This window comes from Thunnus thynnus, chromosome 13 (genome assembly GCF_963924715.1).
Source record: "Thunnus thynnus chromosome 13, fThuThy2.1, whole genome shotgun sequence".
Classification (NCBI taxonomy): Eukaryota; Metazoa; Chordata; class Actinopteri; order Scombriformes; family Scombridae; genus Thunnus; species Thunnus thynnus.
The window spans coordinates 19910541-19927639 of record NC_089529.1 but is presented as its reverse complement, the minus strand read 5'-3'; the positions used below and the strand labels follow the sequence as shown (position 1 = coordinate 19927639).

General features: G+C 38.9%; 1 protein-coding gene and 1 long non-coding RNA gene across 4 annotated transcripts in view; one reads left to right on the top strand and one right to left on the bottom strand.

Annotated features, from left to right (window-relative positions):
• The window catches only part of stk32a (serine/threonine kinase 32A), a 77631-nt gene that overhangs the window by 31148 nt on the left and 29384 nt on the right, over positions 1-17099 (bottom strand). For all 3 annotated transcript variants that reach the window (XM_067608518.1, XM_067608519.1, XM_067608517.1), the window contains one exon: positions 11832-12005. In XM_067608518.1, the coding sequence (XP_067464619.1) occupies positions 11832-12005 (174 nt within the window). The remainder of the gene's footprint in view (positions 1-11831; positions 12006-17099) is intronic.
• LOC137195860 (uncharacterized) overlaps positions 1-17099 on the top strand; it is a 62377-nt gene that overhangs the window by 33186 nt on the left and 12092 nt on the right. The gene's annotated exons all lie outside the window — the stretch shown is intronic.

The following is a 17099-nucleotide window of genomic DNA, read 5'->3' as shown; positions in this document are numbered from 1 at the left end:
ATTTTGTGTGTGCGTATGTGCATGTGTGTGTGTGCTCCTGTGGCACATTCAACCTGTAGCATGAAGCGTGGCTCTTTGGTGCTCTGGCAGACCGCCAGGTGCGGGTGAGAAAGGTCGACCATGTTACCCTTAATTAGCTGACATTTGCCTCAAAGGCTGGCATTAGGGGAGAGAGGAGGGGCATGTATTGCAGCTAAAAAAGCAGTCTGTAAGTGAGAACAAGGAAGCTTCTTTTATGGCTAAAGGCCACGCTGCCATTGTGAAGCCACAGGACAAGGAGGGGCCGAGACAACTGGCTCAAGAGATAAAGCAAAGCAGTAAGGCTCATTAGGAGGTTGCACGTGGTAAAAGCCAAGCTGTAGAGGTGGTGGTGATGATGAGGGCCAAGACCGAACTGTTCCTCTGACAGTGTACATCCAAGAGCAACTTGACACCCTTTTTAGCTTGAACATGCCCCTGTCACATTTTTCAGCCTGGAGCTGTAAAGAAGTGAATTAATTGTGATATTGAATTAAGGTGATATCACCTAGTCCTGGCTAAAATTACCAAGTGACAGGATAGCTGATGTATCTTGAGTGCAAGCATGCGGATTTTTCCAAAATTTTTCCCAAAACAACACTATAGGTTGTAAATTCAGTTATCAAAAACAACCTATAGTTACGTTTGAGTGACAGACACCATCTAGTGGCCATAGTAATTATGACCCGGGGAAGTGACGCTGTTCAGATGATGCCAATATGAGGTGACTTCCTTGGGGAAGTGGGTTGGGTCGATGTCTAAATAGTTAGTTAGATGGCAAAAAGTGGCAAAAGATGCTGAAGACCACTGTTCGCTTCCCGTTTCCAACTGTGAGTGTCATGTTTTCAACTGCGAGTTGGGACATTTTAAAAAAAAATTGTAACGTGGTGTTTACTGTTGCCAAGACAACGACTGTTGCCACGTTTAACCACGTTTCAAGTGATCATTTTAGCCAAAACCATGATCTTTCCCTAACCCTAACCAAAGGGTTAGGGTCAACGTTGCCACACCACAGAACATAATTATTTTTTATCAGTGATTTGTAACGGTTTTGGAAAGCAGCATATTACGCTCCTATTTTGTTAAGCGGCATAATATGGTTGTTAAATTTGGAGGACTTGTTGGTTGTTACATGACGCTGCCATGTACTTTGGAGCATGGCGTACAGTGCTATGTCACAGACATCTCACTTTTTTTTTCTTTTTAATTGCAACAGCATATAATTTCCATGTTAATAGATTTAATTAATAGTATAATGAAGTAAATATATGGTAATACTAACTCAAAAAGTGTATTTAGTGTTACATTGCTAAGTAAATAAATGAATAAATAAGCATCATGTTACAGGATGCAAAATAATGAGATTTATTTAAAACAAATGTAACAAATAGAAGAATAGATTCAGACACCGTCAATGGGCTCCGGCCTATATAAATAGGAGTTTTGCACTACAATAGTCAATAATTTATAAACCTCAGAGACTTATGAAGCCTATTCTAACAGTCACAATCAATACTCACAGTTTCTCAGTTACATTTAGATTAACAATCCATGAATTAAATTATATTTTCCTTTTATGGATGCTGACATAAAAGAATTACCAGGCAACTACTAACTAAAGTCTCTCTATCACAAATAAAGTCTTAATGGAAGTAGGTCAGACAGTTCTGTAATGATGATGTCTGGGGAAAAAGCAGTGTTAATATTCACAGGATCTTTTTTTTTTCTTGAGTCGGCATTGAAAACAAACTTCAGTGTTTTTCACCTATGGCTGTTTTTTTAATGACCTCATCGTTGCAACTACAGGAAGGTTCTGATTATGTATTTTAAAAACATCAGAAAACTGTTAAAGTTTTTTTAAACAATGTTTCACTTTTGTCCATGTTATGTATATTAGGATGTAGTGAGTTTTTGGTGGTGCTGTTTTGTCTGTTTGTCTTTTTTATTTGTATCTGTGTTGTTTCTATTACACTGCGGCCAAAAGAATCAAGTGAATTAACCCGCATAACGGTATCATCTATTTCTACAAAACAGTAAAAGAGAACACTTGAGTAAGCACGCTTACTTGACACCCACTTATTGCAACTGGTAGTCTGTCTCCTGTGTATTAGCCTTGATAACTGCTATGCAGCATCTATTAGTGCTGAGAAACAGATGGGTCTGTTGCAGCCCCGGTCACACCAATGCTGTGAAGATGGGACTGTTTGGCTAGGTGACATGTCAACCATCTGTAAGCGTTTACCACTTTGAACGGGATGCTTTCAGGGGTGACACAACAAATAGGCGTATGAGATGAAACGGTTACACTGTTCTGTCATTTGGTTCAGATAAAATGTGGCCACAAAAAAAAAAAAAAAGTTAGGAAACAGTGTTTCCCTGAGGTTGAGTGGTTTGGCCTGGCTGGGGCGGGGGGGGGCTGTTCTCTATTCTCTGTTTAGCGTCGTCAGGTTAGGCTAACTCATTGTTGCTAATTCGGAGCTAACCCCCTTCAGTTTCCAGCAGTTGGGGAAACAACAGACAAGACTTTTCTTGGTCTTGACAAGCTGCAGCATTTATTAACTGACACACTGTAGTCTGTATATTTACTGTCAGATTGACAACTTACTAACTAACAACAACTAATGTTGAAAGTAAAGTTAGGCTTTGCTGTCTGCTTCCTGACTCATTTTTAAAGAGAGAGAGAGCACAAGTAAGAGAGAGAAAGTGAGAGCAAGAGCAGCAGTGGTCAAGCGAGCTAGAGAGTGAATGAAGAGAGGGAGCACTGGTAGAGAATGCCGGTGAATCAGATCAATAAAACGTTATTTTCTGATTGTTTCACAGAGGTTACGTTCCGGAGGACAAATAAACACACCCACATCCACACACCTCCACTCAACCCTGCCACTGAACGCCGCGCCGCCTGATTTAGTCTGAATACGGCCTTACTGCTGACCTTTTCCTCTGCTCTGCTCACATTCACTGTCACTTCTCTGACGCTCACTCTCTCGCTTAACCACTCACTCACTTACATACTGCCCTATTCCTTAAAAGGAGTTACGCTACCTGGAGTTTCCCAGGCAACGACACATATGTTGACTCACGTTTCGAAACAGCACTGCTCAGAGGCTCCCAGACGCTATTGATTTTCGGATTAATGGGTATTTGGTGTTATTTTTGGCATTTAAAAAAATTTTTTGGCCTGGCGGGGGTTCTCGTTGGCCTCGTGGCCTGACAGGCCTGTACAATTATAGGAGAAACACTGAAACACTTGAATCAGTAAACCTCATTAGTAGTATCTGTCATTCTCATTGTCTTGTCACTGCAGTAGTAAATGAAATTGTAGCTCTTTTAGCTGCACGTTTTCCAGTCTGATTCTCAGATTTTCTGATTTATTTTTTTCCTCACCTTTTTCACGTAAGAGTAAAAAGTGAAGAAAACATGATAATCCACAGCAATTTAAACATTAATTGACAACTCTGCATGAATCATTTTGCCAAAAAAAGAAGAGAGGCAGAGAGACAGGGAAGGGGGGAGATATAAAGTTGATGTATAAAATTTATAAAGATAAACTTAGAGGGAGAGAGGAGAAAGGGGTAAAAGGGATGATGTGAGGCAGAAAGGAGGAGAGGAGACAGCTTTGTCTAAGCAGAAACTGGAGGGAAGGCAGACAGCAGCTGGGATGAATTGGGAGAAACCGTTTGATACAGGACTGAGAGGGAGGAGGTAAAACTAAGCTAGTGAGCAAGACAGCTATTCATTTATTGAGTGAGATAAAGAGCCATATGAATACACTAGAGGGGGGGGGTTGAAAGAAGAAAGAATATACAATGCTATACTGTACTGTAGGGACACTTTGAGAAAATGAAGTTGAGAGACGATGAGATGGCTTGGGCCAGAAAAGGGAGATTTAGAGAGCTAAGGGTAAATTAAAGGTAGAGAGTACAAAGTAGGGTAAAAAGGGATGACGTGATCAAAAGAAAAAGGAGGTAAAAAAAATTGGGGATCTTTTGAGTAAGGAGTGAGAGGAAGGGCTGGGAGAGCTCAGTGCAAGCTGATCCCCTCAGCTTTTCTCTCGGTTGACTTGCCCTACAAGCTATTAGCAGGATCTAATGGCCTCATTACAGCCTGCTATCAAAGGTAGAGGGGTAACTGAAACCTGTACCTGGTCATAGGATACTGCGCTGATACTAGAGTGGGCCAACACACCTGAGAACGAAGGCTTATACACACACACAGGTCACGCAACCACACTTAGATAATTCAAATAGCTCATGAAAGCATACAGGCTCACGGGCATCCACCACAGAGGCCAATACGAACACACACACAACAAAGTAAGACACAGTTCCCTTCCATTAGATGTGAACTGAAAGGCAGTAAGAACACTCAGGGGATTTTCTGATAATACTGCCAGATATTCAATCACCATATGAGGATAAAAACACCAAGACACATTCAGTCTGTCTACAAATCAGTGTCCCAGTTGTCGTCTGTGAAGCGAATCCAGATAACTTTTTACTTAGGATTTTATTTTCTGCAAAACAGCCATAGTTGTCAAATTTTGTCTAAACATAAACAGCTGAATAAAATCCATCCTATCTAAGAATATTTAAACAAGATTACAAATCTTACCATATTTGATGCCAGCTTTTGGGGCTTGATAGTTTTCAATACTCTTTCAGATAGGACTGAGATTTGATATCCAGCCCTTGTTTACTCTTTGTCTGGCTTTTGTGTTTTCTAGCTTTGGGCAAAAATGAAAAATGGATGGATCTTTAATTTAGAGGTTTTCCACTCTAATTCCATTAAAAAAAAATCCATAGCTGCCACAGTGAAAATGGTGTTATTGGTTTTCTGGGCGTAGATTGCAGGCAGTTTAATCAGAGGCTTTTTCATGGCTCTACTTGCTTTAGTAGCTCTCTTCTCTACTCCAGAATAAAAGCAGAGAGAGCTGTTACAGAGGAGAGTAGAGGAGCTCTGGAAGCCCCAGAAAGCCCACAGCTCAGCTGCACCACACACTCAAAACAAGCAGCACACACATAAACACACATGAAGACAGATATGCGGTCGCACAGTGCATAGAAATATGCATGCACAGTGGAGATGCACACAGTGTCAGAATCCCTCAGTTCTAAGTGCCCACGCCCACCAGCCATCCAAGAGCAAGTCAGACAGCCGCTTCCTTTGAACGTGAATTGAAAGCCCAACTAGACCCACAGAGGCTAACAGCTCCGCTCCACAAAAACTGCTGCATCTCTCCCTCACCCTTTCTTCTTTCTGTTGATGAAAAGCATCTCTGACCAGTGTGAGAATGGCACAGGTGTACACGTGTTTGTCGCTGTGTTGTGTCGCATATGGGTAAACACTCTGTGTGTCTATTAGTGTGTGCAGTAGGACAGTAGCAACTCTTTGAGCTGAGAGATGTTCATTACTTATTCTTTAACACATATTGAGTGTAGCTGGTTGATCAAGTCGGGTTTGACAAGTCTGAAGTCTCATTTGGAGACGGCTTTTGGGAGACAGAGTGCGCCGAGCACACACTGAAAGCAGCCAGTCGGCACTAAAAATCCAAGGCCAAAACTCACATCACAATTACAAGTGATGAATAATTCACTGAGTCAGAAACATTCAAGGAGTGTTACAAAAAATGTCAGCTCTCTCCACCCTCTTTGCCTGCCTCTTTGACTCTGTATCTCTACCTTTATCTCTTTCTTTCTGTCTCTCAGTTTTCCTTTCAGACTGCCAAAGTCTCTCTTTCTATCTTCTACAGGCAGACACGTGAGTTAGATACACAAGTAGGCAATTAGTGGCCTTTTTGGAGCAGACTTGCTGGTAAACACTCTATCATGTTCAGAGCACAAACCTCCTCCCATTGGCTAATCTGCTGTTGTGAGCTGGGTTGAGCTGAGGGAGATTTTCGTCAACGATAATGCTCAATTCACCATTTTGTGGTTGAAATCAGAAAGCTGGCAGCAGCTGGCACCTTAATCTGCATTTATGAAATATGAGCGTATAATTTCCCCCTCCCTCCTTCCTGGTTCTTCTTTTTCTTCTTCTGCTGAAATAAAACATTAACACACTCCATGAATAAAGAATACTTCACTTGAAGTCATGACAGATGCTCCCCATTTCCAGCAGCTGATGGAAAGTAAGAGTAACGACTTAGTCTTACTCCATATATGCAATTTGCAGTACTGTATGCTATCTTTTCATTTTAAGAGCTATCCATGATAAGATCCACTAAGACAGTTTTTGTGTTTTCATTCACCTTCAATTAAGAATGGTGAATCAAGACTACATTTCCTTTTGGCAGCTTGGCTAAAGGCCTCTGGAGAAGAAGGGCAAAAAGGAGCAAATAAATTATTTGAAGCCCAGCTATGCTTTGTGCCACTCCCTCAGAGAAAAAGACAGACGGAAAAAACCTTGCACAACCGAGACCAAGAAATGAGGATAAGGGAAAGAAGAGCATGGGAAAGAAATTCAAGTACAGTAGGTAGAGAAAATAGCACAAGATAGGAATAAGGGGGAGCAATAATGAGAGGGATTATGAGAGAAAAGTACTGTACACACTCTGCGTATGTTTGTGTGTGTGTGTGTGTGTGTGAGAGAGAGAGAGAGAGAGAGAGAGAGAGGAAGGGAGACCAGATGTGGAGTAGAGATCAGAGCTTGCAAAAGAGACTCCTTGGCTGAGATGCTTCACTTCATTTGATATGAAATAGGAATTTGAATAAACAGACCTGAACGTTAAAAAAAGCATTATTTGTGTGCTGTTTTCAATTATAAATTAATCAAAGAATAAGGCTGGTGTTATCCTATATCGTTCTAATGGTTAACAAATTTTATAGGAAGACCAGAACACTCAATGCGTTAGTCAGTCTCTCAGGACTTTCCCCAGCCAGTTTGTGGCAGTCAGCCCCAAGCCCATTTGTTCCCACTGAATGCGAAAATCTTTAAAAATGGGTCACAAATATATAGTTTTATATTTGACTAGTGCTAAGTAGATTGAGCTGGGGACTGTAGTTTTTAGCAAAATGTTACTCAAACAGGAGGAAAATAGTGCATTTGTTGAGGATTATTTTCAGCTGTGGATTAATACACATTTTCTGCTCATTTACAGCAGGACAGATATGTGGGATTGACGCATATTAAACTACACTGGCCATGTTCAAGGTTATGAAGGAAAAATGTTACCCAGTGCAAAGACTAGATCACTGGAGCGTTTTCAGTAGTTTTTGGACAACAATGGAGCATTATGGTACTGAGAAATAAGCAACACAGACAATACTTTTTAGTAGGATCAGTTTATTATTGGCTTTGGTCTTTTCATTGACCATCGAAAAAGTTTGAACTTTTCCAGCCTTATGTTTTTTTATTAAACTGCTACTGTACTTGAAACCGTCAACACATTATGAAAAATAACAATTGTTCATTGCTTAAATTACTGCTTTTCAAATTTGTGTAGATACAAAATAAAAATAGAAATTGCATAGCACAGGAAAAGCTACTATACTTTCTATAAAAACTCATAAAAGCCCACACATTGTAATAGCAACAAAGTATTATACTATCTTCTTAAAGTATCTTATAAATGATTAGTTTTATTCAATTAGTGTCCATTTTCAATGGATTGTTTAACTGTTTTAAAGACTGTCTGAACTTTGTGCAACACATTGATGCTTCAAACCAGTGTACTACTACATGAACGTTTGGAGTGTACATGTTTCTCTGTGAGATTCCTCACCACAGTTAGGATTCGCAAAATGAACTTCCACTTTAACTGGAAAGTGAGGTCCGTCCGCAGGATCTCTATCCATCTCTGTCAATATGATAAGAGCTAACCAATTGGTCCCTTAACGACTTTCATGGGCAGCATGTTTGATAAATGAAACTGAGGCATATTAACTTGTTAAGAGCATCTGCTCGCTGGCAACATGCAAGTCGTCTGAGGATCCCAAGAGGCACCCAGATGCATCGGAGGATTCATCCAGAGAAGTGTTGTTGATGTCATAGAGGCTGCGCACAATCCTTACAACTCAGACACAAAAACACACATATACATATGCCTTTCCATGTCACACACACCTGCCATTTATCTTTCCACTTGTTTGGAGAGACTCATCAAGTCTCTGAAGATGCCATCTAACTGACACTCAGTCTGTTGTTAATAATTCAAACTCCTCAGAGGCTTTAGTGTTAAAAACACTCACTAACCAACTCTAAATTACAGTAAGTTGAAGCAGATATATGACACCTCTTAGGTTGATCATGTTCTGAGCCTGATGTGTCAAAATGCAAATACATGTTTAAGTTGAGAAAATATTTTTTCCCACCACAAAAGAATTATATAGAGGAGACGAGACTAGCAGTAGACTTAGTATAACAGTAGTAGTATTACATATCATATATGGTGGAATGTAATGTAATAAATGTATATGTGACTATGAAAACATGGGTTAAATTTTCATGGTGGTATGGTAGGAAGTTTTACACTGTGAGTGAAGATTATTCATTTCTGGTTTTAGCATGATGAAAACAAGAAGGCATAATTGTAGTTATTATAGCATGGACCTAATATATAGTTTTGGACATAACTTCAATGGTTAATAATAATATTGTACTCACTAGGTTAATTGCTGAGATCTTGGAACAGAGCAGAATGCCTTAAAAGAAATCTATGAAGGCATAAAACATTGGCTGTCAAACAATTGCACAGCATTTCTAGATTTCAACAATTACTTGGAAGAGTGCAATATATCATAACCAATTCAGAAGATGGACACAAGCATGAAAATAAGACCCAAATTGTAATAAACCAAAATTATAAATAATATTTGTGTATCTCTAACATTAAGCATCAAATGACAAATGCAAACACATAGTATTGTTTTAAGATGAATATAATCACTTCTAAGACATTTTCCCACGTTTTAGTTTTCAAATAAAATCCATTTCCACTTAATAACACAGTGGAATTAAATTAAATTCCACCTTGCATCATACTTCATGCTCAGAGGCTTCTCTATGTCCCATGATGACGCTACCCTATCTTTTATTTTCCATCCAGGCTCTGTCAAGATGAGCCAAACTGCTGTTGTTAACCTCATTGCTGCTCTGTCTCTACTCTCCTGAGATTGTTCATACTTGCCATACAGTGGCATACAGTGCAAGAGCTCATTATTGAAAATAATTAGCAATACTAAAAACAGAGATGTCTGTTGTCATCACTGCTGTTGTTGTGTTATTATGGATTCCAATATAGAGACAGATTTCCCTCCAAGATCTTTACCTTTTTCTCAACTACACCAATCGTCATATCTGAACTTAATGATTTCCAAGCTAATAAAGTGACATACCTAAAATGAACCCATGTGTTTATCAAAAATCCCAGTGTTTCTGCCCAGAACCCAGGTGGGATCCACAGACTCTAGCCATGTAATTTTTTATGCTGATGATACCAAATAATTTAAAGCTTGTTCTATACTCTACTCTACTATACTAAAAGACAACATAACAGCACAAACCTTTGGTGTTCCTACTCTGATTCATTAAAGTTCCACTTACTAATAATTTTAATAACATTTGTGATGGTTTAAATCTTAAAGAAACATTCCTATTTAGTACTTGGAAATATGTAATTTGTTCTCAGGCATGTCTCTCAAAGACTTTTTTTTAATCTTAGTGAGACTATTTGAATAATTAAAGCTACTGTTGCCATTTAGCCATAATGCTGAACCAAACTACTTAGTCATGATCAAACTCGTAACTAACATAATTACTGTATAATCTTGTTGCATGCAATTAATGTCATTATCATCATTGCTAACCTCATTATCATCAAGATCATCAAAGACCAACGGAAGGAGAGTGCATACATCCTGCATATACACACGTATACACAGGTGCATACTTACACAAACATAAATGCTTTCTGAAGGCGTTAAGTGCATTCACTTGCCCTACCGAAGTCTGCACGTCCACATCTGAGGGAGGAAATTATATATTCAATTTCCATAGAGATGAGCTGAGAGTTACTTTCAGCCTCTCTTCCTATTTGAAGCTAATGAATGCAGATTGAAAAGATGTTGATTCTGTCTAAACAAACGCCCCCAACACCTGCACATCAACTGGCAAGTCTGTCCTCTCCAGCACTAAAATAGAAAACATAATTTAAATATTCATATCCCTCAATGGACTGAATGAATAAGCAAATTAATAATCCATTCCATTTATTTCCCCCTCTCTGTCCTACGGAGGTTTAAATGCGTGGACAAGAGCAAGTAGTCTGCTTTACGTTAAATGGCGTAATTTGTTATCTGGGGGTGTGATGAATTAGTGTTCTCTATTGCAGTGATGTTTCTTATTAGTCATGATCTGGAACGGCCTCTCTCTATGGTTATCTCTTTGCTCAGTCACCAGAGTGGAGGAGTAAGTTAAAGCAGTGGCTGGAACATGGCCACCACAGTGCCTCAGATATTGGAGCAAAGCACTATTTATATCAGCGTGACATGTTTGATTCCCACTGAGGTCGTGCGTAATAAAAATGTATGCACTAACAGTTCTTTGAGGGTCATTAAAAGACAGAAAGTATACAGTATGTTGTGTGTTGGTAGTGGTTTATGCATATATCTGTTAATCTTAAGTAACCTTTGTGTCATAAAAATTACACTCTCACTAGGAAATGTAATCCTGCCCAGATTCAATTTTTTATTGACATCAGCAAATATTGATTTTGAGTGAATTTTCAAAATGCTCATAAATGTAGAGTCAGGAAGTGTAACCATTTGAAATATTTAATCAAAACCACAGTCATTCCCTAACCATAACAGAGTAGTTCAGTAGCCCAAAACTACTGTGTATTTTCATATAAAAGCCAGTGTTCAAATAATAGCTGTGGCCAGCACATACAAATAAGGACCAGTTGCTAAGAAAAGCCAGACAAAAAAACAAACACTGAGAGGGGTAGAATTACCAGTAGCCTACTTCAGTGGCTCAAATGGTAAATTTAGCATAATGTACATTTCCATAGCACTAATTCCATTGATACAAGTCATGTTACAAAGTTCAGGAACTGAAGATGTTTTCCTACAAAATGTATTTGGCAAATCAAATTAGATGAATAAACTTAAAAATACTTCTAAATCTGCATTATGAGAGATAATATGAATAAGATTTGTTGCAAGTAAGGAAGTCTCACCTCGTTAGGGCCTCAGGAAAAGCGAACAGTTTTTAATTTTTTGCTCACTCATAGTATTTTGGCAGTATAATTGGATATCACATGCTCATTTCAACAACTTAAAATAATAACATTGGGTTGTAGCCATATCTTTCTTGGCCACGCACGTCTGTTTCTTTGCAGTAGCAGCAGATATTTCTGCCTAAAAAGCACTTAACCTGCATTTTACAAATTAAATAAGGCATCGACACAGCAGCATAGACAGAACTGGTGCATTTTATGATGGCCATAGTCTGCAGCTCAGGGTAAACTGTTGTGTCAGGTGTGACCTTCATGTCAAGACAGGTTGACCTTTCTGCCCAGTGATGGAGCAGTTGTATTAGAAAATAATATGAAAATAGACAGCCAAGGAGAAAAGAACACCAGGATACTTGATGCTCAAACTCTATGATGGTGAAAAGTAAGGGAGGGACAGACAGAGGGAGGACATGTACTGTGGCGGGAATAGAAATAATGGGACAATGAGACAAAGACTATTTGTATAGAAAGAAGCGGCAGCAAACCTTTTTCTGCATTATTAAAGGTTACTAAACAACCTACTATATATTAAACCACAAAAAATGGGTTTAGAGGAAGGAACTCATGAGAAAAAACATCTCACCTGTGTATGATGCGCTTGGTGCAGAGGTATCCCAGAGCCAAGGCCAATTCACAGACGTAGAGTTTGACAGTACTCTCCGAGAAGTGGACGTTCTGCTGGAGGTGATAGCGCAGGTCTCCTCCCAGGAGCAAGTCCACCACCATAAACATGTCCTCCTCATCCTGGAAGGAGTACCTGTAGGGGAAGATGGTCAGGAGTGAAGATTGACAATGCCAGATGGATGGCAAGTAGTGGTGAGGAACATATGGTGCAGATAAAAGAGATTTGGCAAAGAGAATGAAGAGGAGTGGCGAAGATATGGACATACAAGGGAGGAAGAGGGAAGAGAGAGACATTTAATCAGAACAGAGGGGGAGAAGAAATCAGAAATGGATATGAAAATGACAGTGGTGACAGAAAGAATGAGAAATGAGGAAAAACAAAGTCAAGCAGCGGAGGGGGAGGTTTGAAGGGAAAGTAAATATGGAGATGTGGATGTTGCAGGAGAAGAAGAGGAGGAGGAGGGAAGTAAGAGGAAGCAGAAGATTGTGATGAGAGGAGAGGAAGAAGCAGAATGACAATGAAAGTTAGAAGATGGTCACAAATAAGAATCAAATATGCAACAGTAAACAGTCCAGAAAAGGGTTTTGAGTTGTGGGAACCCATGCTAGGGGAATGTGCACTGTCAACTCAGTAGAAGGTTGTTTTTCTAATTTTTTTCCATCCTAACTTTTTGGATAGCTGCAACGTTGAAGATACAACAGTTTTACCGAACAGAAATGAAAGAGGATGACAAGTGCAAATTGAACTCATGTCAGCCTTGTGCTCCTCAGGCAAATCAACCTTATAAAACAGCATGCAAGACCTCAGTACAAAAGATTTGACAAGAACAAATGGTTCAACAAAATTACCCATCAGTGTTTCAACCCCATGATCTCAGAAAACACAACCTCAGGAGCCTCCCAGGGTCTCCGAGGGTTGATGCTGCTCTGCTTTGTATGACTTACAAGCAGAAGAAAAACACTCATCACACTCTTTCACATTGCAGAGGGAGCACATATATATTGGCTGAGTCATGCCTCAGGCAATGCTCATTATTCTGTCTTCAAGGCTAACAAGTTAAGAAAATCCTTTATCACTTTGTACTGAAGTGGCTGTGGTCGTTAGGAGACAGATGAGACAGGCAGCACAGTGTTACAATTTGAACATGTTTTTGACAGCTTAAAAAGACACCTGCATTTTGACAGGATGGAGACTTTGTAAACTATGTAAAAACCTATTTATTCTACATCATCTTCTGTCTCTTCATCTTTATCTGGATTGTTTGGATTGGATTTCTTAATGCAAATTATGAAGGGAAGAAAAAAAGCTGTACACTCAAATATTCCATGATGCTAACGAGCTTGATGTAGGAAAACAAAAGTCAATATATCATCTGCAAATTTTAAAATACCAAAGATAATCATCACAGCTGGTTTCCACGACAAAAAACGAGGACAGTCAAAACAGAGAAAATATCATCTGTTGTGATTACATTAGTGATCAAAAGATTATCCACGTTTATTTATTTATTTTTTTACAAGTGATGTGCACTGTGTTATTCAGCATTTATATGTCCTCTATCCCTCCAGCATTGCTGGAGGGATAGAGGACGATTCTAGCTTGATAACTGAGCACAGTTCTGCATCTACTCAGCAACATTGTCTGCTCAGATGGCTCCCTGCCCTGATTCTATCTCTCTTTAGGGTAAGCGGGTTTTCCATCAGTCTGGCAAGTGTCTTGCCATTTCATTAAAGCAGACCAGTACATCTATTAAATATTCTTTGTGCCAGTGTGTGGTCCAAAAATCTGGCAAGGAAAACTTAACTGCCTCCTTAGGTGTCTCCAACAGGGAAAGTGGCAGAAAATGTCACTACTTTTTTCATGAATTAAATAACATCTGTATTAATTAACTTTAAATGTTTTTTTCAGTGCTGAATATTGAATTTTGTATTAGGTTGATTTCAGTGCATACTGTATTGTAGCCTGTATTTGCATGTGTGTGCCTCAATCCCCAATCCCCTATTAGTGTGTGAGGGAATGTCTGGGTGGCAACGCTACTTGTGTTCATCCATCAATCAGGCACTGGCATGCACAGCAAGCCTGTATCAGCATGCAGCCCACTACTTCCCCATTTGAGAAGCTATTGCACAAACCGCCATTGATTTTACATACCAAGTTTTCCACCGGGGCCAAACTCCCCCCTCCCAACCAAAGGATGAGCCAATTAGTCTTTCCCACAAGAAACAAATTTATGCAAAAAATAATATTTAAAAAATTGCACCAGCCAACATTTCGTTGCTTGCCTAAAGTGTTGCTCTGTGAATTATAGTCTGCAACACAACGTCCTACATCTGCAAGTTCTGATCTTCTCTAAAACTGGAGAACACTACCGACACACTTCCAATATAGGTTTCTATGTTGACTAGTGCATTTTTCTTTCTGCACAGGATCCTCAGGGGTTTCTACTGGCAAATATGTCTCTGTGCAGACTATCATCTTGGCTCAAACTCAATGCTCAATGACCAAGGGAGGTTTTTTGCCACACTGGTGAACTCTCTTCCTGGAGGCCCTTGTCCACTAAATTGTAGGTGGTGCTTTTCAGCACTGGATGGATGGGGATTGATTTAGCTGACTCCAAACTGTCTGCTAAGGCTCAGATAATGCTGAGACCACTTAACATCTGATTGCCACTGGCCTCAGAGTGTGGAAAGACTATCTGTGAGATGTCCATCCTGAAGACGCATACACATTCACAATGAGGAGCATTATAGGGAAAATGTCAGTATTTTTCAACCTGGACCGTATTTTCCCATCTTATTGTGTCTAAGTGACTAATGGGGACAACAATTTTTGAAACTGGTCCAGTATTGAGCGAGAGTGCTGCAGCCAGCAGCTGCGAAACAGGTTGCAATGTAATCCAATGGGGTAATTGCGCACCGTTAATGTACGTCCACTAAAAGTGTTTGTTTTTGCCACTGACAGGCTCAGATTGTTATTATAAATGTCTGATAACATTATGGAGAGGACCGTTCAGAGAAGTAAAACTTTTTTCTTTACCTTTCGCTTGATCCAGTTTGTTTGTTATTGTGTCTCACCAAGGTAAAGTCTCACTCTGAAATCTTGCAAGAGTTGTTGTAGAAATCAGCTAAATATTCAGCCATGACTTTGAAAATCTTTTGGATAACATTAAGCTACACTTTCTGTTCTCCAACATGACAAACTCCTCCTGGCACTCCTCTCCAGCTCTGTCATGGCTGAATATTTAGCTGGTTTTGACAACAACTCAACTCTCGCAAGATTTCAGAACAGGACTTCTCCTTGAGCAAGCCGGCTGCAGTGCTCTCGCTCAGTACTGGACCAGTTTCAAAAACTTTTGTCCCCTTTAGTCACATGGACACAAAAAGATAGGAAAATAAAATCCAGGTTGAAAAAGACCAAGATTTTCCTTTAAGATACACAAGAGCATACACACACATATGGTACAGTTTTCCTTCCTTCTAAACTCCATGTTAAAATTATAACATGCATGCATTATTAAACATTATTATGAAATAACTTAAACCAAAGGGAATACATGACATCTTAAATTTGAATGAGTGACTCTATCTGAATCACACAGATGCACAGGCATACACAAGCACAAACAGCACATAAACAAGCTATTCTATACCTGTGAATATCAGTTTTAAGGACAAAAGAAATGAAGAGGGTGGCCCTGTCCACTTAAAAGTGCACTATACTATAGAGCTGAATGGATGAGACCAGCTGCAATATTATCAATCAGACAAGCAGCAATGCCTATGCCACACCTAACTTCAGGTTCTCAGTTATTCTGTGTGGGTGTGCATGTGCCACAAGAAAGGGACAGTGTAACGGGATGATACAAATAGTTTTTAATGTTCTGGAAAGAATTTAAATAGCATTCTGAATATAGTTACTGTACAAAGCTAAGCTAAGATCTGTTAAATCAGAATGTGTTGTATCCTCAATTATTATTCCATATAGAGGCTTAAGGAAAATGCATATAAAACCCATACAAACCTAGTTTTTCATATTACAGAGAACCATATTAATTATCACCAAATTCCATGATAAAATTGATAACGTTAAAATGTAATGATCTGATTGATTATAGCATTGCATGATACAAGCCATGTATAAAGCATATAAAAATATACTACCACCAAATAAGTGAGAGAAATAAGTATTATCTTAAAGGAATTTCAAAACAATGTCAACAATAAGCTTCAATCTGTGCTGTTTGCTTTTGAGATGTTGTGCTTCAAAGTCTTTGGCTCCTGCATAGCAAGAATAATATCCTGTCCAGGTACAATTTTCTCTTTTTGGCCAAAATGACTGACATCTATTAAAATCTTATCAAATTTTTAAAAGTTTTTTTTTTTCTAGAACTTTGATTGCCAATAGACCCTTGTAATGCTTCTAATACCATCTAAAAGTCAATACATACATGGAACTGCAAGGTTACATGTTCCTTTCACTTCATTTCATCATATTAAATTTGCATAGTCATCGTTAAAATTGAATATTAAAAATTATACCATCATCAGTTTTGAAATGTATAAAAATTCTGAAATGATCTGCTGTTTCATCATATGCTCAGCTCATCCACCTAGCAAAGAACAGTGAATTGAAACAGTAAACGGGCAGTTCTTGATTGGTACTCCTGTGTTTATTCTAAGCACTAATTGGATTGAAGTGGAACCTTATGGAACAGTCAGACAGTAAGATTTGGAGACTGAACCTATTCTTTTATTTTCAATTGTGCCTTTAACATGTAAGATTGATAATAACCCCACAGAAAATGTTAATACATTTTAAATGACTAGTAATGTGGTGATATGGGAATTATTGCATGTTGTATTTTTAGCAAAAATGACAAAATTGCTTAAAAGCCTCATATTCTGAGAAGAGGGGACATGAATCTGAAAAAATAAAAAAATCAAAGTTACAGCTGCTACCATTAGATGTAAGGGAGAGATAACAGAAGCGATAGAGTGGATTAATGTGTGTGTTTGTGTGTTTGTGTGTGTGCATGCATATGAGAGAGAGGGAAAGTGCTGGAAAATGATGTGACACTTTAGTCTGGCATAGAGAGACGAAACACAGATCAAATAGGCATCATATTAACATCACATTCTCTTAAATATCAAAGCAATGCTTCACTTTGATGCAGGATTTGTAGTTTCTGAGACCAACATGTCTCTGACTGAGTTCACAGAAGGTCAA